Below are 24,930 nucleotides of genomic sequence, written 5' to 3' on the forward strand. Positions count from 1 at the left end.
TCCATCATGCTACGAGTTTGGCCCTGGCATGGGGGATTTACCTCCAGTATCGATTCAGGCGGTAAGCCCCCCACTTTCTGCTGAAAAATCAGCAATATCGCTGGAATTACAGCGGCGGTAATTCCATCAAAATCCCCAATGGCGTCCTACAGACTCCAAATTAATTGGGACTAGCACTGCCACCACAACTTGTAATGCGGCGGGAAATCCGCCGAACCAAGTGGCGGTAACGGTAATTCCATTGGGCGTTATTCCAGCAGATTTGCCACCGCAATACCACCCAACTCGTAATGAGGCCATTAAAAGGAGAAAACCTTAAATCTGAATGAAGATAAAGCACTAAACTTGTCCCTTGAAAGGAAAAGGACAAACATAACTAGAATAAGACAAGAAGAGTATACAAAAGAAATTCATAGTAATCAAGTCGAAAAGACGGTTGAAACCTCGAAGAACCCAGTATCAGATCTGTGTAATTTAATAAAAGTAGCTACCAAGAACTACATAAGGATTCTTTATAGAACTGAGCTTGGTGAAAAACCAGCTCACAGGAGAAGGGTTAATTCTCTTGTGCTTTTATTGTTCTAAATAGTGGTGGAGTTAGGATAGGTTAGTTTGGACAGTGGACTGATCTGACCACTGACCAGCACCATAGATGGTTTTGTTAGGTAGGCAACACCCTTAGCATAGGGAAAGTTAGGAGTTTATAACTTTTGTTTAATAAATATTAGCAGTGAGATGGAAAATCAGAGTCTGTGTTCTTCTTCTGACTCGCCACATAACCCAGGGGTGGATGAAGTCCTTTTGCACTCAGTCAGGGTGGGAATGGAAATCAAGAGGAGCTCTGGAACAATGTCTAATACTAGCCCCATATTGTACTCTTCAAAGGAAAGTAGCAAGTAATGTCAACACTATCAAGGGTGGTTTCAAAGGGAGTCATTGCCCTGCAAAAATATATACTGTGTAAATATCTGAAATAAATTGACTGAAAAACATTGGTTTGTTCAGGCACTTCTAAAGGAAAACACATGAACCTAAGAAACATTTTTCTCTGAAATATAAGCGAATATATTTGATGATAATAATATTGTGTGATCTAGATACATGCAGAGCAACACATATCTTTCTATGCATTGGCAGACATATTTAAAGATACATATTGTACCCATGTATGTATACGCATGATAAAGCCTGTGCAATGAGAATTCACACACTTTGATCTGCTATCATTAGTCATATAAGGAGAGGCTATAAAGACAACATCATAAATGGGTGAGCTATTCTTCTCAAATGTTTGCAGTAGATGTTGCATTCTTAAGTACAGTGGCCCTTTAACATTGATCAGAACCAGAACATCTGTACATAAAGCTTTACAGTGTAAAAGAATTGTTGGTAAAATTACCACACCAAGTAGTACTAGCAATAGTGCTCCTCTTAAAGCAGCATAAGCTTGATGACTCCCGTATGGCACAACAGATGATAATGACTCCTTTGTCATCCCTATGTGGAAGTGAGCACATAAATACACTTTTTCATTATGGCAGTTAGCACAACATGGCCCATTTCCATAATGCCCAGTTAGCATATCATTTCTCGTTTTCCTTATGCAGAGTTACCTCTTTATGGACAGGTTTCATTTGGCCCACATAGTACATCAAAAGCAGATGACCTTAACCTCAGATATGATACCATAACCAAATGATATTAGACACATTTAGCACATCATTGCAAGTTTATATTATATAGTCACAATATGACCAGAATCCAGTAATCACAGTATCACGCGAGGGCTCAACGTACAATTCTAACCATGATTTAAGAGTCTTTAACACACAACAGAAGGGCATAGGGATTGAGTAGAACTGAAACAATATGGTGGTAAACTCAGAACAACAAAAGCAAATCAGGTGTTCTGGGGGCCCGTGATCTGGCAGTCCTTCCATCTGGTCTCAGCAACTGTTGAATAATAAGTTAGTCACAATCCTTTGCAGGTTCAAGTGCCCCAGCACTTTATTCTTGGAGCTTGGTGCATGGGTGTTGCTTTCGTGGAACTTACCAGGATGTAGCTTTTCTCTTGGCATGCAGATGGTGCTAACAGCCGTGGGGCTCTAGACCTCTCAATGTGAGCTGCATGTTAGATTCATTTGGGTCTTGATCAGGTTTGCAGTTGGCTACGTGGTTATCAAAATCATTCTGGTCACTTGTGCTGGTCACAGGCCGCGCTACAGCCTCTGACAGCACTTGAACCTCAGCCACATGGTTAGTTTCTTTCCCCTTTGCATGGGCACCTCCTCTTCCTTAGCTTCCTTTCCTTTCTTATCTGTAGCTTTCTTCTTCCCCTCCTTTATGGTCTCTTTCTGCCTATCCTCCTAAACACTGCACCACACTCTGCTCCCCTCTACCTCGCCTCCTGGCTCTCTCCTCTCCACCTCTGCCGATCTCTCCTTGTTCTGCTGTAGCAGTCCTGCAAGGAAATGTGTGTTGGAAGCCTCTTTGTTGATCACATGCACTTTCCTTTCTACCAAAGAATTTCTCTATTTGGGGTAATGTGGCAGAGGGAGTTTTAAGGAGGGTTGACTTTGCAATCCAAACATCAGGTCTTTCAACATGGGTCTTTCAGCATGGGTGACAACAAACTCATTGTCAATACTAAGGGTCTTCATATGAATGGGCAGGGAGGCTCTGTGGTTATGTGCATATTTATGACTTCTAAGCTTGCTGTCCCATTTACCCCAGGGTTATGGAGGCCCTTATGTTTCCCCTGACCTCTCCCTGGGTACCTGCTGATCATTAGGCCTTTCTTTACTCCCTTTGAGTGATGATGACTTCAGATACCAGGTTCCTAACAGGTTTGAGGGCTTACTAGGTTGGCGGTCTATGGAGTGTTAGAGGTCAGGATGTCAGGGTTTGTCTTGAGGCAGGTGATGGATTGGGTAGCTTGTGGGATCCTCTGTGTACCTCCTCTGGGGCTTGTACCACAGAGCAGGGGGCACCAGATCCCCATGGTCACCTCTGACCTATGCTCTACCCTCCAACATGGGTCTTGTCACAACAGTTCACACATTATTGTGTGATTCAAGAATGTCCAGTTAACACACAATGACCTGGTTCAAGCATCAACAGTGAACACATCATGGCCATCTTCCACAATAATCATTAAGCAATTTATTGTACATTTCTATTATGCCAGTTAGCGTTTCATAGCCCAATTTCATTCATGCAACACTTCATATCTACTTTTCATCAGGACAATTTAGCATATTATTTTCAAATTCTATTATGCTAAGCGTGATGAATCTGTGGGTGTTGTCCCTTCTCACTTAGGGGGAGACCTCTCCCATGGGGTCAGGGCGGTGGGTCAACAGTACAATAGTCACCCTGGGGGTGGTTCACAGGCGGAGGATCATATGGGAGAGGAAGCCCCTTATGGGATTAGGGACAACCATTCCCAGAGAATGCGGTATACCTCCGCTTTGTTAGAGTCGCCCTCTTTCCCCCAAGCCAAACTCTCCTTTCCTGTTACCAACCAGTGCCAATGTCCTTTGTGGTAAGGTCAACCAACCGTGTGTTAGACCTGAATTGCGCCCTGAAAATACAAACTGCTTTCCATATAATTCCAATACAAGTACTGTGAAGAAGAGGATGACCAGGAGTATGAAGATTACTCCAGAGAGCCAGAGTGAACAGTCTAGTCTTGCACCCATATGAGAGTCAGAGAACAAGAGGGTCTGGGACCCTAAGAGAAACAGAGACAGTTCAAAGAAAGCACGTGCTTGGCAGGAGAGTAAACCAAGCTATTGCAACCACGCATTGCAAGTCTGGGACCTGCACCCACATGAGAACCTGGGAATAAGAGGGTCTGGGACCCTGAAAGCAAAAGAGACAGATCAGAAGAAAACATACGCTTGGCAGGCGAGTACACCAAGCTGGTATAATACAGCATTGCGAGTCTGGGACTCGCACCCATATGAAAATCTAATAATACAGTGAAGTTCATTCAAAAAGGTACGGGTCTGGGACCCAAGGAGATAAGAAAAGGAAAAGAAACTACATAAGGACGAGACAAGCTCCTAAAGTAGCACCCAAATGCGTACGGGGGAAAGGAGTTCACCCCTAATCCTTGGAGCAATACATTTTGGAACATTTCTTTTGTCGTTTTGACCACCCAAGACATTGGGAACTTTTCTTTTGACTAGAACTGTAATTAACACTTTTGTTTGGAAAAGAACACCCTTGCACGTTAGATGTATGTTATTAGTGTTAGGGTCAGAAGTAGGGTTTTTGGGACACAACAGTGACAGTCTAATTGTTTGACATCCTGCCTCTTTCCTTAAATTTGCTTGAGGTAGGGAAACCCCTCTTAGCCTAAGGGACAGAGAGGCAGTTTTCCCAACACTTTTACTGGTTAATAAAAGTGTATAACCAAATCTATACCACCATTGTGTCCGAGCCTTACTTCTGCACCCTTACATAAGTCAGCACATTATTTGCAGTTTCTATAATGTACAATTGGCATGTTATGGCCAATTTCTTTTACATGTAGCTAGCACATCATGCCAGAGTCTATTAGACCCAGTTATTACCAGTTTTAAAGAGGCCCATAAAGCACAACACAGCGCACCCCACTCCTCTTAAAGCAGGCTCCAACCTGACGTCTATAAGCTCTTCAATTGGTTTTCAGGCAAGTGCCTTCAGCCTGCAGAAATAGGATGATTCTTAAAGTTGAGCCACTTCTGGGTTATGAATTATTCAGCAGTAGCTCATCACAATCCTATCCATGTGGCCCGAATGTGTTGAGCTGATAAATAATTCATAACTCAGTCGTGGCTCATCCCTGACCCTTTCGTCAGTTTCAGAGCCAAAGCTGTAAATGGTTCAACATGTAGAGGCCGTGGGTTGGTGGCATGGATGGCCACACCATAACACCAGTCCCCTACCCCTCAGCCTGCCAGTGCTGAACCTAGTGTCCCATTTTCCAAGCCGGGATGTAAAGGCTGGTGTCATTCGCCTTTGGAAGTATGGCATGGGAGATGAGCTCTTTCTTTAGCAATCCTGTATTCTGAAGGACTTGGCCTCCCCCACATTTGAAGTCAAGGTTGGGGAACAAAGAGTGGATGCAAAATCAGAAAATAAATTAGGCATGTGTTTACCACAGTCGCAGGTTGCTCTTTGGTGTGTGCTCTTTGAGGTGATGTCCTATTTCAAAGCACCGATTTCATTGTCTTGAATTAGAGGTTGTGTCAGGCATTGTGATAGGTCAGAAGAAGATAAAGGCTTTTCTATCCCTATTCCATGGTTTTCCCTACCTAACAAAACGAACTAGGGTGCTTGTCATCAGTAGTGAAGTCCACAAAGTAAACAATCTCTCCTCTGTCTCAAAGCGAATCTATCCTGAGCCTACCACTAAGAGAAAACAACATAAAGTCCAGGAGAATGACTCCCTTCTCCTGGATAGGCTTTCCTCAGTTCTAGTAGCTGATTCTTAAATAGTTCTTGGCTATTTCTTGGATTAATTTATACAGCTCGCCTTGGGGACTTTGTCACCTTTCTGGTGTCCCTCTTCTTTCTTGAATTACACTTCGGTTCTTCACTGTGTTTGGGATTTTATACCCTGTACTATGCTTTCTTGAAGTGTCTCTGTATTCTTCTTATTCCTTACTTCAGCGTAATCAATGTCTCATATCACATTCATCTTGTTCTGACAAACTGCCCTTTTCCTTAGATCGAACCAACTATATTTGCTCCCCTGTTTGGTTCCTGTCCCATTGTACTGAGCGAGACAGGTTTGACTGTGATTTTCCCGATGGGTATTAGACCCTTCACTGAAATGAGTAAACAGAGTCAGTCTCAGAGATATTCTCACTTTTATAGGAAGTTGTCTTCTCACAGGGACGAGTAGGTTGATTGTTCCAGTCATTCTCACTCTTATGAACACTTGCCCTTTCAGTGGGATGAGGAGGCTGAATGCTGTAGTGGTTCTCATTCTTATGCCAGCATAGAACTGCGTTGTTTTTGGAATGAACAATCCACCTTCCACTGGTCACGCCACCACTCTCCTGGTTCTCCTATGCTCTGAGTTCTCTTCCCCTGCCCGGCACAGGTCTTGTCTCTCTTTGCCTCCTGGTTACACCCCTGGGCAGTATCATCCCAATAGAGGATCACCATATTCTCAGCAGCTTCCACATGGTGACTGATTCAAAGTTCCCAGGAAGCATACACTTTTCATAGTTCTTCTTCCCGTTTTATGTTAGCTTTCTGCATCCTCCCCAGCTAGGGAGACCAGATTTAAAAAGTGAAAAACCGGGACAGGGCAACTGCCATAAAAGTAGGACGAACTCTTGAAAGTGGCTGTCAAGGCACTACACTTCAGCAGCAGTTGAAGGAGAAGGATGTTTAAGTGTTACTGGTAGGAATAAACAGATATTATAATTAATTATCACAAATCACCACAATCTCAATTTGTAAAATGCAGCATTTCTTCTGTGTTAGATTGTGCATTACTGCCTGCCAGCTATAAAGACCTACTACCAAAAACCTGGACTACTGCATTTTCCGTTAGAAAAATTATCTTGAGAAAGCGGGAAAGAGCCTCCCATTCCAGGGCAGTCCTGACAAAACCAGGACGTCTGGTCCCCCTATCCCTGGTGGAGCATCCAAGTAATTCTCTCTTTCCGCCAAGCATTCTCTCTTGTTCTTTCATTCTTCATCGTCCCAGTTTGGTTGCCTTCCAAACAATGGGTGATCGACATCATTGATAACCTGTCTCTTCTACTCAGTATTTTCATCAAACATCTCTTCAAGTTGAATGTCTGGTGTAATGTTACAATAACAAACAGGGGCATGTTCTAATGGATTTCTCTGAATCCTGGATAGTACTGATGACCCACAAAGAAGAGTTTCAGGTAGTTCTTTGAGGGAACGGGAGTCCTTGTCCCCAAAAGGGGAATCTCTCCCTGCGAGGTCCTGCATACCGCCACCCCAATGGGCAATGTTGCGTAGTGGGCTCTTATCTCTAGCCTGTGAGAAACCTTAAGGTGTCTCCTTGCCTGGTCCCCAGGGATCTGTTAATCAGGTGGCCAGGACCAGGCAATCTATTGTATCCAGTTCCTGGCATTGGACCAGTGAGGGAGGATCACCTGGATGGGGGCTCCTTGGGGAGTGGTAGTGGGACACCGACAGGTGAGGTGCAGTATCCCCCTTCCTTCAACACCTTATAGCCATCCTACCACGTAGGACATTCAAAACCACTGTCCCTCCCCCTTTCTGACATGAACGCTTTTGGCACACAAGAGAACAGACTAACACCAGAGCCGTTTACCTGACATGTCCCAATACAAGGGTCAGGCAAAGTCAGGCAATTGATCAGAATCACACACACCTGACAGACCTTTCCCTTCCCCACAGGGATAAAAGGTGGAGCAAAAGAGCACATGACGAGCAAGGCAAGCATGGCCGACAGCACATCGGCACAGCCACGTAGGCGTGGCAGTCCAAGTGAAGGAGAAAGGCAGCAGGAATCGAGAGGGTGGAGAAGAGAGAAGTGACCTTGCCCTTTTCATCCCAGGCCTGCTGAACCTTCGTGGAAGGGAACCTAAAACCACGAACAATAGCATGAGTGTTTTTCAGTATATGTCAACAGTACACGGGGCAAGCCTATGCTGATAAGCAGGACCAAGGGAAGCTCCTGCGCCCGTGGTACCAGCCTTGACTCCAATGAAGAACAAAAGTCAAGCGGTTCATCACAGTCGATGAGTCGAGTGGAGAATCAATAAGAACCGGGCTGTGTTGGATGAGAGAATCACAAAGTGGCAAGTTTGAACCAAGTTTAATGAACTGTGAAAGAACTGTAACAAGTGTTGAAGAGACCAGCGACAGAGGGACACCGGCACCACGTGGGTGCTAACTTCGAGAGACTGTGGTCGAGCCCCATATAAGAGAAACTACAGATACCAGAAAGCCAGAGAATAGCCAGCAGAATAGGTCAAAGTGGTCATACTGAGGGTCAAGCAAAATCTCCGTACAATCAAAAGACTTTGGTCTATAAACAGTGTGAAAGCAAGGGAAGTGAATCCTGCAGTTTGAGGAAACAAGGGAAGTGAATCCCGCCATATGAGAAAGCAAGGGAAGTGAATCCCGCAACACTTGAAAGTAAAGTGAATGTGAAGTTGGCAAGAGTGAGCCTGACCAAGGGATGCCGACAAGAGGGGCAAAGTCTAAAGTCCTGAGAAACAGTGTGCTGACAGAAGTGAACGTCCAAGGAATGTCCACTATGAACTGTTCGAAAAGACATTGTGATACCAAGGTAAGTGAAACCCGCTAAAGAGAAGAGAAGGGTCTGAGCCCGCCCAAGGAAGACCTTGCGGAGTTTGAGACGGGTCGGTGCCCAGAAGAGGGGGGCCCAGAGGTGACGCTATCGCCCGACGTGAAACTGTGGTTAACAATTGAGAAGGGTCACCTCCCAGAAGAGTGGGATCCCGGGGTGAATCCATCACCCAGCAAACATTGGAAACAAACATTTCATTTGTTAAAGGAAATTTTGTTTTTGTTACTTGAAGACATCAGGTCCTCGAAGGCAAGAGACTTTCACAGAATCGAGACTTGGCCATCAACAGTCCTGAGAGCTGCTATTAGAACTGTCGTCTCGTGCAGGAGAAGCCAGAGACTGTACTGTTCTCCAAGTTCCTATCTTTTCCTGTGTGAAAAACGTGGGCAAGGAGGCCCAAGCACCGCATCCTGACTTTTTTTTAGAACACTTGGTTCTTTTCTTGAGAACTATCCCACACCCTTGTTTGTATTAGTTGTAAGGTTTGGCAATAGGTTTCTTAGTATAGGGCCTTTTATTTGACACACCGCCACTGGTACTGCCTTATTTTTCATTTGATGGTCGACGCTTGCTCCTATCTTAGATTTAGGTGTAGAATAGGCATTTTTCCAACCTGCATACAGAATTCATTGTTCAATAAACACCCTTGAACTGTGATCACTCGTGTCCATCCAACTTTTTGCCACCATGAGTTCCTCACAAGGAAAGGCTCCCTTCTGGGGACAAACAAAAACCCAGCGATTAATCACAGCATATGCCACACAGATCACAGTGGATGTAGAGAGCTGCAGCGCTGATGGCACCGGCAGACAGACTTGCTTGGGAAATGGGAAATCCCAACAATGGCTGACACACTGAGACCACAGCATTCACAGATGCCTTGTACAGTGCACGTGGTGGTGGCACCAACTTCTTACCTGCTTCTGTCTTTGTTTCAACCTGTGAATGTGCAGAATACCAAAGCTTAGACATGGTACATAACCTGTGTCCCTCCGTAGTATATCACAGCAGAGCAAGGCTGGTTTGTGCATGTAGCGATCAATCATTATGGTCTTGGCTGTAAGACCCTTGCTCACAGGACACAACATGCTCCTTAATGATTCCTCTACTGGGCAAGTAGCTCTTCATGATTGGTAGTTTGTGTTTCCAGGCTTTACCTGACTTCACTGCTGTACCTGACTTTTGAACCATCCTAGCCTATTCTAACCCATGACGTTTAATGTTTTGGTAATTTCTTGTCATCTATGTCCGTTCAAATCATTAGGGTTCCTGTCCCCCATTTTCCTGTGGCAAATCCGTTCTATTCCAAGTTGTGTCTCCTTTATTACATATATGGAAGACTGCTGGTGCCTTGTTGTCCGTGAAGGCTATTGCTGGATTTGTTCCATATACAACAATGTTCTGCCTTAAGCTACCCTTGTGTTAGATAAAATTACATCAGTTCTTGTTCTTTTTGCTGAGTGTCTACTTCAACTATCTATCACAAGCTGGATATTGATTACCCATTTTCAGCTAAACCTTCGGTGGTAGTGTACGTTAATCTGCGATACAATCATGCCAAAAACTGATCTAGTTCATGACTCTGGGCTCTCGTGCACTTTCCAATATTGTGCTTTGGGGTCCATGTGGGCTAAAGAGTGTGGGTGTCTAGTCATCCTTCTGTTCGCCCAGAGGCTCAAGTAATTTCAACTCTTGGCAGGTTACCAGTGAAACCAGAGCTTTTCCCCTGTCTATCCACTCACCAGACATTCACAACATTGACTTCATTGAGCAACAATAACAGAGTTATTAGAGAGGATCTTCAGATATAAGGGATGGCTGCTTGCCAATCTCATGGAGCACATTGTATTTTTCAGGGCTCTCCCTTCCCAGTCTGTTTCTTCCATCAGTGTCATCATCCATAATCTGTAAAACCTCAACCACAAGAGGTAGTTTTGGCATGACATACTCTGGAAGTGATAGGGGTCTAATAACAATGGCATCCTTCATACAAGGCCCATAATCATTTAAGGGATCATGCCTCCTTGCCATAAGATAATGCATCACTTGGTCATGAAAAAAGGCTGAAAGCAGCACTATAGAGTTCCTCTGCGGACTTTGATTTCCCTTCTAAGGCAGGATCTTATGCAATGAATGGTTTCCCTGTCCCCGTTTATGGGGTTTCAGGCCTTCTCTCTTCCAAGCTCATTGAATGTGCTTGCGCCAGAATGCAGGCTTGACAATTTCTTGCAAAAGATGAACTGATAAAAACCAGAGCCGTGAAGGTGTGCTTGTGAAATATGAAACGCTACACACCTGAAGTCCTTTTCTTCTAGACATTCTTTTTTTGCATCTTTTATTTCCTTAACCGCCTGCCATCACCCAGTGTCCTCTGATTCATGTACTGGTCTTCTGTGCTCTTGAAACCCCAGTTTCTCACAGATGCTACTCCCATTGTTTTGTTTAGGATGAGGAGACCTTTGTGTCATCAGGTCATGGTGCAAGAGAGTCCATGCCAACCGTTGCATTGCTCTGATGTGTTCTCCTTTGGGACCCTTCAGAATAGGCATTTCAGTGTTTTCTGTTCTCATGCAAATCCCAGAATGTGTTTTAAAGAAATAAAACAGATCTGTGAAGCTTCAGGTAAGTATTGTAGGGAAGGCATGGTATCACAAGTATTGACACTGGCACAATGGATACAATTTGTAAAACCTTTATTGAAAATGTTAGGGTTGGAGTAACTCCTGTTCTGCCCTATAACTAAGATGGGAGTATCTCGACCATCAAACGATACACAACAGAGTCCTAGTGCAGTCTTGTCAAATCAAAAGGGCCTATGCTAAAAAAAAAAACTAATGTCTGCCCTTTCTCTTGTACAAAAAGTGTAAAAAGGAGAAAATGTATGCAAAAGGAAAAGTCAGTGTTCAAATGATAATGTGGCTGAACCAATTCGCCTCCAGGCCTCACAAGTTGATGCAATCCTTGTAGGCAGGATGACACACTCTGGGTCGACTTCCACGTTTAAAGTTCCTCTCTCTGACTTTCGAAATAATGTTTCAACCAAAACTTTCAGAAAGGTCCCCCTCTGCCGGGCTCAGACCTTTCACCACACAGTTCTCTTATGTTCCCCTTTGCCGGTCTCAGACCTCTCACGATACAGTTCATACAAAGTTGCAAGGGGACTCCCTTCCCAATATTAATATACTTCGGGTATCCTCAATTGGGCTTGGACCACTTTCGGGTGCTACTTCATTCAATTTAAACCACACCAGTCTCTCAGGTCGCTTGCCAACTCACCGGCTGTGTGCGCTTCTTTCTTGTTTTGCGTTTTCTGATTTTTGAGTCAAGGTTAGTACCAGAGGCTTGACTTCGCCTCACCAACTCTACTGTTCAACGGGGAGGGTCGCTGGCATCCTTGAAACACAATGCAATCTTCAGTTGCGTGATCTGGCCTTCTCCACGTGTCTTTTGTGGTCTGTCGTAGGCAACGACCTCCAGTAGGGAAGCCTTGGGGTTTGCGGCCCAGTGCTCTCATCCCTTGGTCTGTTCCTCTGCTCCAGCAGGTGTGCCTTTGTCCCGGAAGTTCTGCTCGTTCTCGTGTTCCGCCTTGCTCAGAGTGTGTCTTTAGATGTTGCCTTTTATTTGTGTGAAGAGAGCTAATTGGTATCAGGTGTATACACTTAGGGTAAAGTGCCTGACTTTGAATCACCCGATTAACGGGACATGTCCAGTACGATGTGAGAGAGTTAGTCTGGTTACTCTCAGTAACCCTCATCCTCGGCCCAGTGTTTGTGTAAAAAGGGTGGGGGGAGTTGGGACTTCGGAAAATCCTTAACAATAGGAGGGAGTAGGTGAACAAAAAAAAGGAGGAATACCGCATCTCACCATCGGCTATCTCAGCCCCACTCCCCGAACAACCCTCACCCAGGTGGTCCTCCCGCATTGGTCCACCCCCAGGAACTGGATCCAAAAAAAAACGATGGCCGGGTCCTGGCAATCTGGACGACAAGCCCCCAAGGACTAGCGGGTGAGATACCCTTTGGTTTCTGACAATATATATATAGACATCCAACCTAACTGGGTGAACTATTCTGCCTGGGCAATTTGCCCAAATAGAAGGGAAAGGCTTCTTGAGGCAGAGGCCTAGGTCTGGTCCAACCCAAGTTGTGAACAAAGTCAGGCACTGATGTGCATACCTAGGATCCTTGAAAGGAAGCTTACAGCTGGGAATGGACCAGAACAATATAGAAGCTAGTTTGCCTAGCTAATGTTACTGGCATTAAGGACCTAAAGGCCTCTCTGGCTCTCTTTGATATTGTTTATAGCAAGAATGAAATCATTGATCAAAACACAGGTAAAACTGCAGAGTTTGTGATGGCTTTGGCCCAAGCTAAGTTTACTTCACTTAGTGGGGGACTTGAAAGGTCAGGTATATGTGTGTCCAATTCTGAGAAGAATAAGGTACATGCGCTTTGATATAGTCTATTTTAGGCTATTTTGAGTGGCAGAAAGTACTCGACTGGGTTCTAAGCCCTTACATACACTGCTTATTGGACTTAACCATGAACAAATGGTAACCTTGACCCAGGAATTGTAAGACAATGAGTATTTCTCATTTTATGCAAAAGGGCTTGTGATTTTGGACTATTCTCCAACAGTGATGACCTAGGGACCTGACCTTAGCATGGGAGTTCTGATTAGTGGACTGTAAGGCAGCCAGTATATGATACCACCAAGAAGCATATGTAAAAGTGTGTGTCAAATTTTCAGAAGTTCAACAATCAAATATTTTGTACTAGCAGAGTCGTACGTAAGCACTATAGTCTGCCAAACAAGTGTCACCGTGCTTAAAAGTTGAAATAACATGGCACATGAGAAAATATATGCTTAAGCATAAACTTCCATTGCAAGATATCAGATGGCATTACTGCACACTAGCAGGATGAACGTGCAACAATGTACATGATTGTTGTTGGGAAGATTTGTCATGCTTGTATCCTAGCCTGGTGTAAAGGAATGATGCCTCCTGTGCACAGAAAATCTCTTAATGTGGAACATCGCATGGTTTCCTATGGGACTGTAAAGCCTTAAAAGCACAGATATAACTCAGTTACTTACTACCCCACCTCCACTAGGAATAATGCGCCCTCTCGCTGATCAGCTTGCTCAACTACCTCATCTCGAAAATGTTGGATTTGATCAAGTTCAGCCTTCTTTCTACACCAGCCTTTGAATATGCTAGTGCCTTCTTCATTCCCTGGGGAGGTCGCCAAGTAGGATTTTGTCAATGTCCATATGCAAGAAGGCTAGAGCCTGGACTGTATTTCCTAAATGAGGCTCATACAATATAGATTTTCTCTTGCATGGGAATTCGAGTTGATAACTAGCTATGGGAATTTTCTTGGCTCTGTGATTCTGAAAAGAAATGCCGTTTATTATGGTGAATTTGAGAGATTAGCATGAGCACAGAGTTAGAGTCAGAAGCCATTTTGTCTTCTCTGTAAGAGCTATTCCATGATCTTAAATATAGCTATTGCTCAGGCATCAGCTCCCCAGGAAAAGAGGCTCATACACCTTGAGATGGTCCTTTCAACATGGGGAATAGGCCCATGTGGTTCAGTGGCCGCTGCGCAGCAGGAAAATATGGCAAATCCTCAGGCTTTCCTTACTGCTCATGTAATACCAAAGAAACCCTTATTGGATAGGAAAGCTGCTCTGCATGCACATTCTGGAGGATATAGTATCCCCTGTGAATTAGAGACCCCAGAGAATACAGGTCTGGGGCTATCCTGGACTTTACAGCAAATGTATTATACAATCTCAGCCTGTGCAGTTTTCAATAAAAGTTGACTGCTTTAGACTTGCCCTGCCACGTCTTCCCTTGCAGGAATATGTGTATATCAGGAATACAATACAGAGACAGGGTTTAAACAAAGAAGAGAATCAACCTGTGACACTTGCCATCCTGTTCACAAGTGTTCTCACACCCGGCTTGCAGAGACCCACACAGATCAGACACCCACACACTTATTCATTTGGAAACTAACAGCATCTAGAATAATGCTTGACAACGGCAGATGAAACCCAGCCATATTAGTGCACAATGACAACAGGGGTTGATAACAAGCAATGATATGACCCACGTGGGGCCTACTCACAAATTAAACACAGGTAGTGCTGTTGTCATTCTTCAAAGCAAGCCCCATTTACAGAGCTTGCATGCTGATCAAAGCCAGCTGAAAACTGATAACTACTTGAGGAGCCTACTTTTTTTACGCAGTTTATGAAAGACTGTAGGGCGAAGAAAGGAGTGTGGAGTAAGGAGATGGAAGGGAGATGAGCTGAGCAGTGCATGGCAGAGCAGAACTAACAGCATCTAGAATAATGCTTGACAACGGCAGATGAAACCCAGCCATATTAGTGCACAATGACAACAGGGGTTGATAACAAGCAATGATATGACCCACGTGGGGCCTACTCACAAATTAAACACAGGTAGTGCTGTTGTCATTCTTCAAAGCAAGCCCCATTTACAGAGCTTGCATGCTGATCAAAGCCAGCTGAAAACTGATAACTACTTGAGGAGCCTACTTTTTTTACGCAGTTTATGAAAGACTGTAGGGCGAAGAAAGGAGTGTGGAGTAAGGAGATGGAAGGGAGATGAGCTGAGCAGTGCATGGCAGAGCAGAACTAACAGCATCTAGAATAATGCTTGACAACGGCAGATGAAACCCAGCCATATTAGTGCACAATGACAACAGGGGTTGATAACAAGCAATGATATGACCCACGTGGGGCCTACTCACAAATTAAACACAGGTAGTGCTGTTGTCATTCTTCAAAGCAAGCCCCATTTACAGAGCTTGCATGCTGATCAAAGCCAGCTGAAAACTGATAACTACTTGAGGAGCCTACTTTTTTTTACACAGTTTATGAAAGACTGTAGGGCGAAGAAAGGAGTGTGGAGTAAGGAGATGGAAGGGAGATGAGCTGAGCAGTGCATGGCAGAGCAGAACTAACAGCATCTAGAATAATGCTTGACAACGGCAGATGAAACCCAGCCATATTAGTGCACAATGACAACAGGGGTTGATAACAAGCAATGATATGACCCACGTGGGGCCTACTCACAAATTAAACACAGGTAGTGCTGTTGTCATTCTTCAAAGCAAGCCCCATTTACAGAGCTTGCATGCTGATCAAAGCCAGCTGAAAACTGATAACTACTTGAGGAGCCTACTTTTTTTACGCAGTTTATGAAAGACTGTAGGGCGAAGAAAGGAGTGTGGAGTAAGGAGATGGAAGGGAGATGAGCTGAGCAGTGCATGGCAGAGCAGGACCATTTACTTAAATCAAACTTTGATTTTCCTAGGTTGGGTATTAGGCGGTTGCCTTTACTTGTTTATGCATAGGACACAGTTGTATTGGCTTGCACTCCCAGATCCCTGCAGTGCCTGGTTGATGAGTATTCCTGATTTATGGATAATCTGGGGCTGAAGATTAACGCCCAGAAATCGGCTGTCATGGTGTGCTTTAGGGGAAGCGTTCCCGGAGGTTTTCAGCTAATCTTTGTAAGGGAGAGTTAATCCCTAGAGTGAATTAGTTTGATTACCTTGGGGTGAGATTTTCGTCGAACTTTGGGGCTGAGGCACATGTCGAGAAGCAAGACCCTAAGATTCAAATAGGCAACTGGGGGTAGCCATAGGTTTGGGGCTGTTTAAAACGAAGACAATTGAGCTGCTTTTTCATGACAAAGCCTCTTCTGTGGCACGGTATGTATGGAGCTGTGGGGCCTTGGCAAAATTTAACCTATCCAGGTGACTGAGAACATCTTTTTTAAGAGCATTTTGGGGCTACCTATGTCTGCTCCCAATTTTGTAGTCCACCAAGAACTGGGTTGCTGGTTTCCCAGCGACCTGGTTGCATCCTTACCTGCAGACACTGGTTTAGAATTTGGGGGAATACTAAAACTATTCTGACCGAGGAATTAATTAGCTATCTTGTGCTTAGAGATCCCCATTTGAAGATCCCTTGGCTTAGGTATGTAAAAGCTTTGTTAGTGGATGTGGGGGATCAGGGTTAGAATCCTGTGATGGAAATGTTCGAGGGAGAAAAGACCGAAGATTATTTTTCTAAAAAAAACCTTTGGTCTTTTCTCCCCTGAACATTTCCGGCTTTGTCTTTGAGAGCATTTTTATTAAGGTTTGGTGAATTTTTAACTTTGTGGTTTTGTTTTTAAGGGTTTTATTATTGGGGACATGTGTGATCCCGATCTTTTTAATTCTTGTTTGTAATATTGTTGTTTGCTTATTTCTTGTTGTGTTTTATGGTATGCTTTGTTTTACCGAAATAAACAGTATATATACAAATACAAATATCCTTGATAACATTACAATACAAAATCTTGCAGAATGGATAAGCCATGCTGCAGTTAGATGCTTTTGGGTAGGTAACACCTTCTCCAAGGAAGGAAACAGATCGACCCCTGATAAGACTTTTTATTTAAACCTCCATTTTGAGCTATTCACTGAGAAGTATATCAAGTGGTTTATGGAATTAAATGGGACTTTCGAGACCAGGCAATGCTTTTTTTATGGGTTTGGTGATGTTGAATTCTTTTTGGTGGCATAAAAATAAAATAGTTAAATCGTCAAAAATGTGGAATGAGATTTTAAAGACTGATGCAAAACATATTAATGTGAATATCAGAGGAGATATTGTGAAAGAGGAAAAGGGGGGAACTCAATGGGAAAGAATTACAATAGAATATTGAATGTATTATGCCCAAGGTAATACAGAGGCATGGAGAAGATATCTACGAACATTCAGATAAATCTGGTAAATGGTTAAATGGCCAAACCTAGAGCAAGAAAAACATGAATATCATTATACAATTAAATAGAAATAAACCAGAGGACCATGTAACAACTATGTAGATAATTAATAAAGAATGTATAACATTATATTTCACACTCTATCAGGAAGAACAGGAAGATATAATGGACCACAAAAAGCACTTGTTAGAGTTGATTTGATTTGGTTTGGGATATGCATAGCTCAGTTCTACTCCCCAAAGTGAATTGCATCAAATTCAAGGAATAACCAGTTAGGTAAAACGTAGGTTATGATATGATATGGCATTTATAACGCGCCTATACACAAGTATTTCAAGGCGTGATGTGGCTAAGGGAGGGGGAACAGAGGGAAGACAGAGAAATTATCTCACTAGGTCAGGTGGCATTGAGATCGCGCAAGTGCAGGGGAGGGGGAAGGGGTAAAGTGAGGGGGAAAGGGACAGGGGGCAGTGCACTACATAGGATAACAGTAAGAGGGCTGTAGGTATACAGAAACAGTCCCGGAGTGCAAGGGTGGCCAGGGGCAGTGCAAGTGTGCAACTGGCGGGCAGGGGACCTGGGTCCGAGATCAGAGGGTAGCCAGGAGATCAGCAGGGGAAAGGAGGAGAGAAAGCAGAACAAAGAGGAAGGTCTTGAGGTGCTTCCGGAATCGTAGATGGTTCTCCTCAAATTTCACAGAGACAGGGAGGCTGTTCCAGAGGGAGGACCCAGCAGAAGAAAGAGATCTACCACCAACTCGTTGTTTTTAACTCGTTTTATTAGCTCTTCTGAATGTCTTCAACTTAGTAATTCACCACACTTGAAATGGCAAGACATTCAACAGTGTAGGGGCATGAACTGAAAATCTTATATCTCCCCTGCTTTTGAACTTGCACAGTGGTAACACCAACGGCTGATGGCTAGTAAATCGGAGAGGTCAGTTTGGATCGTAAGGTTTAATTCTGGCCATATGGTAATAGTGAGCTAGTTCATGCACACATTTGAAAATAAGACAGTAGAAATTGAACAGACTCTAACTGTAAATGCAGAGCCAGTTTAGTTGGCACCAAATAGAGTTGATGGACCCTCTCTTCCTTAGACCTAAGTTGAATAGAATTGCAGCATTCTGGATAAATTATAGGCATTGAATTAAATACAATTAAAGGCCCACATGATATGATTAGCACCCAACCACTAGCTGAAGAGAGGTGGAAGAGATAAAAGATCTGGCCAAGCAGAGCTAGTAAAACTGGTGAAAGGAATATCTTAGTATGGAATTAATAGGATAGTTCATGCTCATGTCAGATTCCCATAAGACTCTTAAATGCTTTCCTTTCTGTGCAAATGGTAGGACCTAACCAAAGATAGTAAGCAGGGCAGGGTGGCTAACATGGTTTCATATCAAATGACTAGACCCAAATAGCAAGGCCCTGGTAATGTCTTATTCTTTATCCAAGTCACGACCTTTTGGAGTCCGGGTGTCGCTGAGCATAGTTTTCTTTTGAGCCATCAACATGTAGAGAAATATGTGTGTTTTTGGCATACACGTAATACTGGAAATCCGAAGAAGCCTGATGGTCCATTAGAAAGAGCAAATAAACACTAAACAGAAAAGGTGACCCACACATTTTGCCTTAAAATTGCCCAGTCCACTGCAATCAAGGGAGAAAAAAGTAAAGCTTCCATCGAAAAGCATACACAAAAGTTAAGGGTCAACAAAAAGAATTATTTACCTCATTATTGGATAACCCATGATTCCATCAGTCTTCCAAAGGGAGAATATGGACTTAGTGAAGCAAGGAGAGATTATGATCCTAGAGTCAGTAAGAGATCTAATTCTCCCACTGAAGGGAACACTGTTTCAGTCTATGAGACTTGTTAGAGATGGGTTGGGGGAGGGGCAGAGTACAATGGAGAACCGGATGAAAGGCAAGGCAGGATCCTGGAACAAGAAATCACGTTTCCAAATATTATGCACTCCTGAAGGAAACACAAACTGGGGCAGTTGATAAGAGATTACTAGCCTGGAATTCCAAAGTGTTGACGAATAGAACCAGATCTAATTGGCGGATGATGCTGAAGACACTACACAAATCAGTGATAAAAGCCTCCTTTATTAAATCACAATATTTTATGACATACTAACTAAACTTTACCCCCGGGTGATGACTCATGGTTTAGCCCCACAAGAGTGAAGAATATTTTGATTAAAAAAAAAAGAAAGAATAAAGGCATGTAATAGCAACATGCCACTTTACACACAATTACTGCAGTAAACTAATAGAAACGATTCAGGAAATGTCAAGAATAGGTTACAGGGAAACAAGCTAGGCGAGGATATTGGGAGGAGAAATGGAGATGAATGCAGAAGAGTGTGGGCCTTCTACATTAGCCAGGTTTCAAAAACGGAAATTACATATATGAAAAATGGACCCTAAACCGACACAGGTTTAGGAAGGTTTGGGATTTTTGGAAGATGTTCTAATTAATGAGGGATGAGAAAAAGGGAGGAGGGGGTATGCGCTGGACAACAGAGGGATGTTTATTTCATTTCCTTGTGTGGGCCTTTCTCCACCCGGTTTTGCTCATGTGCAATAATTTGAAATGCCTTCGTTTGTTTACAGTTTATGGAGAATACGGGCAATAAAAAAGAATAAAAACACTGAAAGGAAATTATTTTATAAACCCAATAAATGTTGCATTTGAGTGTTTGTGTTTCTACGTTTCTCTTACCCCTCTTACCTTTATGACTATTTCTGTAATTAAAGCAAGCATCAGTTTGAGCAATGGTAGTTTCTGAACTGAAGTGATTTTCTTATTGTTTATCTGAATCAAAATTTAACAAGTTTGCAGTTACAGCTCCATGAGCATAAAAGTATTCTCCCACTGGTGGAAGGACTGTGGAATATTTATTAGAAGTTGGTTTGTGCTGCCCATCCCTGAACTTGAAAGTCAAAATTAAGAAAAAAGTGCAGCACATTGAAATCAAGTGGGGAAAGGAGGTTCTGATCAATTAAAGGGAGGCAGTACTCTTTGGCTTCTTATTCACATGGGGCCCAGCCATTCGAAACCCATGAGCTCTGAAAATATTTAGCTTGAATACTTGCAGACCATATGCTTGTGGGGTACCCAAAAAAGTGATATATCGCATGCATTAATATAGCCTCTTATTGCAAAACAGTATTAATTGGGGTTTCATATTATTCTTTACAGGTACAAAACAACACTTCATATTACAAGCACGTCTAAACAACCAGAAAATGTTGAAGTAAAAGTATTAAATGAACCCAAAACCAGCACAAACTCTTCCAAAGAGGAGCATAATCAGAATGGCAAACCAACAGAAGGCACCCAGAGCAAGCCACCTCCTTCCGAAACCTCTGCAAGCAAGCCACCTACTGTAGACACCTCTAAGAACCAACCAGCTGCCGCAGAGACGACTAAGAGCAAGCCAGCCGCTGTAGACGCCGCTAAGAACCAACCAGCTGCCGTAGAAACGACTAAGAGCAAGCCACCCGCTGTAGACGCCGCTAAGAACCAACCAGCTGCCGTAGAAACGACTAAGAGCAAGCCACCCGCTGTAGACGCCGCTAAGAACCAACCAGCTGCCGTAGAAACGACTAAGAGCAAGCCACCCGCTGTAGACGCCGCTAAGAACCAACCAGCTGCCGCAGAAACGGCTAAGAGCAAATTGCCTGCTGCAGAAAAGAGCGCTGAAGCAGAAGTCTAACTCTCTTATCTGTCAACGTCTTCAATGTATTTAATTGCAGAAGAGTGATCAATATTTGGACCTGAAATGGACCGCGAGCACTAGTCTTTGTACAGTTTTGCATTCATGTCAAGCTGCAGCAATTTAAGAGCGTTACTTAAGCCCTTCTTTGCTGGCATCCTTCCTTTAAACAAAAATATTGTACACTAACTGATTGAGATAAAGTTATTAATAAAAGCAATCAGCAAACCAATTGCTTTATTTGTTGAAAAAATGCATGACAAATATTTTCTATAGATTTTTGCATAAGGAGAACATTCTTGAAGTACTAACAGGGAATGTTTCTGTGTATTGCCTATCACTGGCTTTGATCCTAAATTGTGCAATTGGCCATATACATTTATCATGCCAAAACTGTGAACAAAGTTGCAACCAAGGAAATAAGAACCAAAGCCTGCCAGTAGATTGAGGTGCTGTGGAGCTATAATCTTAGTCTCTGTGTGTTTCATGGCAGAATTGATGTGGTCAATGTGTATGGAGGCCAATGAGAGAAGCCTGAATCAGGGGCGATTGCGGCAATTTTCATAGAATTGTAGTTCAAAATTATCTCACTGCTGTGCACAAGGTTTTATATTTTCATGTTTATTAGAATTGATTGTATTACCTTTTTCCTAACAAGAAAGTAAGTTCAGAATTGAATTGTTCACCTCAAACAAAACACATATCGTTTTTTAGAGGACATTGCTAAAGTTAGCCTCCCTGGAACTTTAGCCACACAGATCTAGATAACATACATGTTGTCAGGGACGAAAGCGTTTCTGGTTTAAAAGGAAATCATTTGCATAGAGGTGAGTTGTATACATTTTTGATCCAGTCTTGCACATGCATTGCCAACAGGATTTCCAGTTCTCAGCAATCCATTTCATTTGCTGAATGCAAAAGATTTTTTTTAATCCAGATTTTATTTTAGCTCTACTGGCCTGGGCAGATCATTCAACCAAAATCTATCAGGGAACCGCTGACAGGCAACTTGCCGTAGTTATGTTTATTCGCTCTTCAATTTCTTTCCAAAAAGACATTGCTTCACTGCAGAATACCAACTCACTTGACAGTGCAACATCTACAATTGCATGATTCCAAAAACATTTGTGAAATTGTGTGAAAAAGCCTTTGGCATCTCTGTAGGACAGCAAAACAGTTTGGGTGGAAGATATTCCTTTGCTTGGCAAGCATGTTGTTATCCATATTAAGGCATTGTGTAATTTATCCACATTTGATATGTGCCCAAATGCCTAGATTAACCTTCGAATTTTCACGACTGCCACAAATAGAAGTGATATGTGATATGCCATATGTCATTTATAACGCGCCTATACACCAGTGTTTCCAGACAAGGGTGGGGGGACAGAGGGATGACAAGACAAATGATCTTAATAGGCCTCGTGACGTTCAGATCGTGCAAGTGCGACAGCACAAAGTGCAGGGAGGGGGAGGGAAAAGTGCTGAGAAGAGGGAGGGGGAAGTGTAGTCAGGGCAGCATTGCTCTGAGTAAGTGCGGCCATGGCAGTGTGGCTCTGGGTAAGTGCAAGTAGGCAGGGGAGGCAGGGGACTGTCGAGGTTGCTGTTACAGACCCTAAGTTTGCAGTGGCTCAGAGGCAGTGCAGGCGAAACTGATCAGGGGAGCCTGGTACCCAGTGAGACTCTGAGAGTAACAAGCAACCAATCGGTGCAGCAAACAGGTAGGTCAGCAGGCGAGGGAGAGAGAGAAAGCAGGGGAGAAAAGGAAGGTCTTGAGCTGCTTCAAGAACTTCGGGCAGTCAGGCTCAAGTTTGAGAGGAGCAGGGAGGCCATTCCAGAGGGAGACGCCTTCAGATTAGAGGGATCTATCCCCCACTCTCTGCCTGGGGAAGCGTCTGACCCTCAGAGAGATGGAGGTAGCTGAGTGAAGAGCTTGTGAAGGAACGTATTTGGTATTTTGGAGGAGAGCGTTGGATGCTGGCCCAGCCCCAGAAAGCCTTGTGGATGATGCAGAGGGTCTTGAACTTGACCCTTGCAGCCACTGGGAGCTACTGTAGAGATGTCAGGGCTGGATAGATACGGTCCCTGAGTTTTAGGCCAAGGATAAGTTTTGCTGTCCTCTCCTGGATTAGTTGCATAGGGAGAAAAGTAGGACTACTCCCCAATGTACATCGTTCATACATAGTTCTTGGTAAGGTAATTCTCCTTGCTAACCAGACACTCTGAAGCACTGCAATGTTATAACACTCTGAGAATATCCATTGTCCAATTCCATGGGCCTCATTATAAGCTTGCTGGCCCGGGAACTACGGTACCGGTAAGCTTGCAGAACTGTAGTTACCGGACCAGCAAACTCTGAGTTGTGCTCGCGGGTGCCTTTCTGCATGCCAAGTCTGACCTGGCAGGCAGAGCGCCACCCACAAGCACAGTATGTCGGATGCAACGGCACCGTTCATAATGGTGCCGGTGCATCCGGCTTCCGCATTCTCATTGAAGCCTATATGGCTCAAATGGGAATGGCGAAGAATTTTTCCCGGCGCCCAGGAATGGGCAAATACCGGGTCCGGCAAGGCCGTAATGACCCGGTAATTGCCCATTTCTGGGTGCTGGAAATAATGAAATACCGGCATCAGCCGTGCCTGTATTACAGGCACGGCTACCACCAGCCTCGTAATGAGGCCCCATGTCTTTTTTTACAGAACAATATTTCCCTGCTGTTTTTACCCTGCAGTTTTTGACTGCTTTTTGCCACCAAAAAGCGCCCGCACCCAATGCCCCTGGCTGTCCCCATTCAATATTGCCTCACCCAAAACAATCAACCATCTACATTGTGTGTCAAAAAAACAATAAAAAAAGTGTGGTTAAAAAAATGTCTGAGTGAAAATTATTCGGTGAAACGACTGGAAAATCATTATCCACTTACATGTCTATTTGAATGCCCTAGAAACATCAATAGAGTGAAATACTGGAGGTGCCAGGTTTAAACAGATTTATATTGTGTATGATCTCCCTTTCTTCCCATGCCCTCTGGCCCCAGCTTCCCTCCACCTTTTAAACTATCCAATCCCTTCTCAAAAGGTTAAAAAAAAAAAGAATTCACTGTACAACTAAAGCATGTCAGGTAAGTGGTTTGTAAAAGAAACACTGAGTCACTGGGAGGCCATGTATAGGGTCACAATTGGGCAATGTTTTTGGGCGTTAGGATGAACTGTAATAATTCATGTCATGGCATCTTGGCCTGTCAATTTAACCCTTACGCTTTAAATTCCTGCTTGCTGTAATAATCAAACAGGCAGTATTGGAGGACCTGGTAAGACGAGTGAAGACTAAGAAAGATCCTATAGTCTGAGATGCCACTTCAGAGAACCTTCCTGACACTCAAGAGGCCAAGTAAAGCCCACATTTCATAGTCAACTATGATATAATTGTATGGCATCGGATAACCTTCTGTTTGTTTTAAACCTTGCACCAAATCGGGCCCATTTTCTCCCTCTTCCCAATATTGCCTAATGTGTAATTTGGGAGCATTCATGATTAAAGAATATCTTCTGACAATTACTAAATTCTGGAATTTATTTCCACTTACTAAAGGCAGTAATCCTTTTTAGATGCTCCCTTGGATTGAATGTGAACCAACCACCATGAAGCCGAGTAGGATCAATATATGGTCAAACCTCTTCTGCGGATAAGACAGGGTTTATTATAGGCTGAGGCTGGATACAAAATAAAATATGCAAATCTTTTAATTCCCTTCCATTCCACCCTTGCCGTAGAACAATTATTGCAAGTAGCTTCACAAGGAGCCCAGGACATGGAACTCCCACATGATATCAGGCTGACTTTTTCAGGGGCTCTCATAAGGGGGGAACTAATACAAACCAATGAATACAAACATGTGATCAAGTCCCCTAATGCAAAGTCCACAAGTTCCACCTCACCCTGACCCTGATTCCTTCTGTGGTTAATCCACTAATTAAAATCACTCACATTGGTGGGCATATAAATCTCCCCTCACTTCTTTTCCTTACTTGGTAATTCCTAGGGCTCCTATAGATCTGGTGACCTCCGTC

At 43.5% G+C, this 24,930-nt stretch overlaps 1 protein-coding gene across 1 annotated transcript in view; it reads left to right on the forward strand.

The window, feature by feature from the left end:
* LYVE1 (lymphatic vessel endothelial hyaluronan receptor 1) overlaps positions 1–21,091 on the forward strand; it is a 190,394-nt gene extending 169,303 nt beyond the window's left edge. Inside the window, exon 6 of the mRNA XM_069623655.1 lies at positions 20,347–21,091. Coding sequence (XP_069479756.1) covers positions 20,347–20,863 — 517 coding nt within the window. The 3' untranslated portion in view covers positions 20,864–21,091. The remainder of the gene's footprint in view (positions 1–20,346) is intronic.
* The last annotated feature ends 3,839 nt before the right edge of the window (positions 21,092–24,930 follow it).

Source organism: Ambystoma mexicanum, chromosome 11 (assembly GCF_040938575.1).
Source record: "Ambystoma mexicanum isolate Mex_15411 chromosome 11, UKY_AmexF1_1, whole genome shotgun sequence".
Taxonomy (NCBI): domain Eukaryota; kingdom Metazoa; phylum Chordata; class Amphibia; order Caudata; family Ambystomatidae; genus Ambystoma; species Ambystoma mexicanum.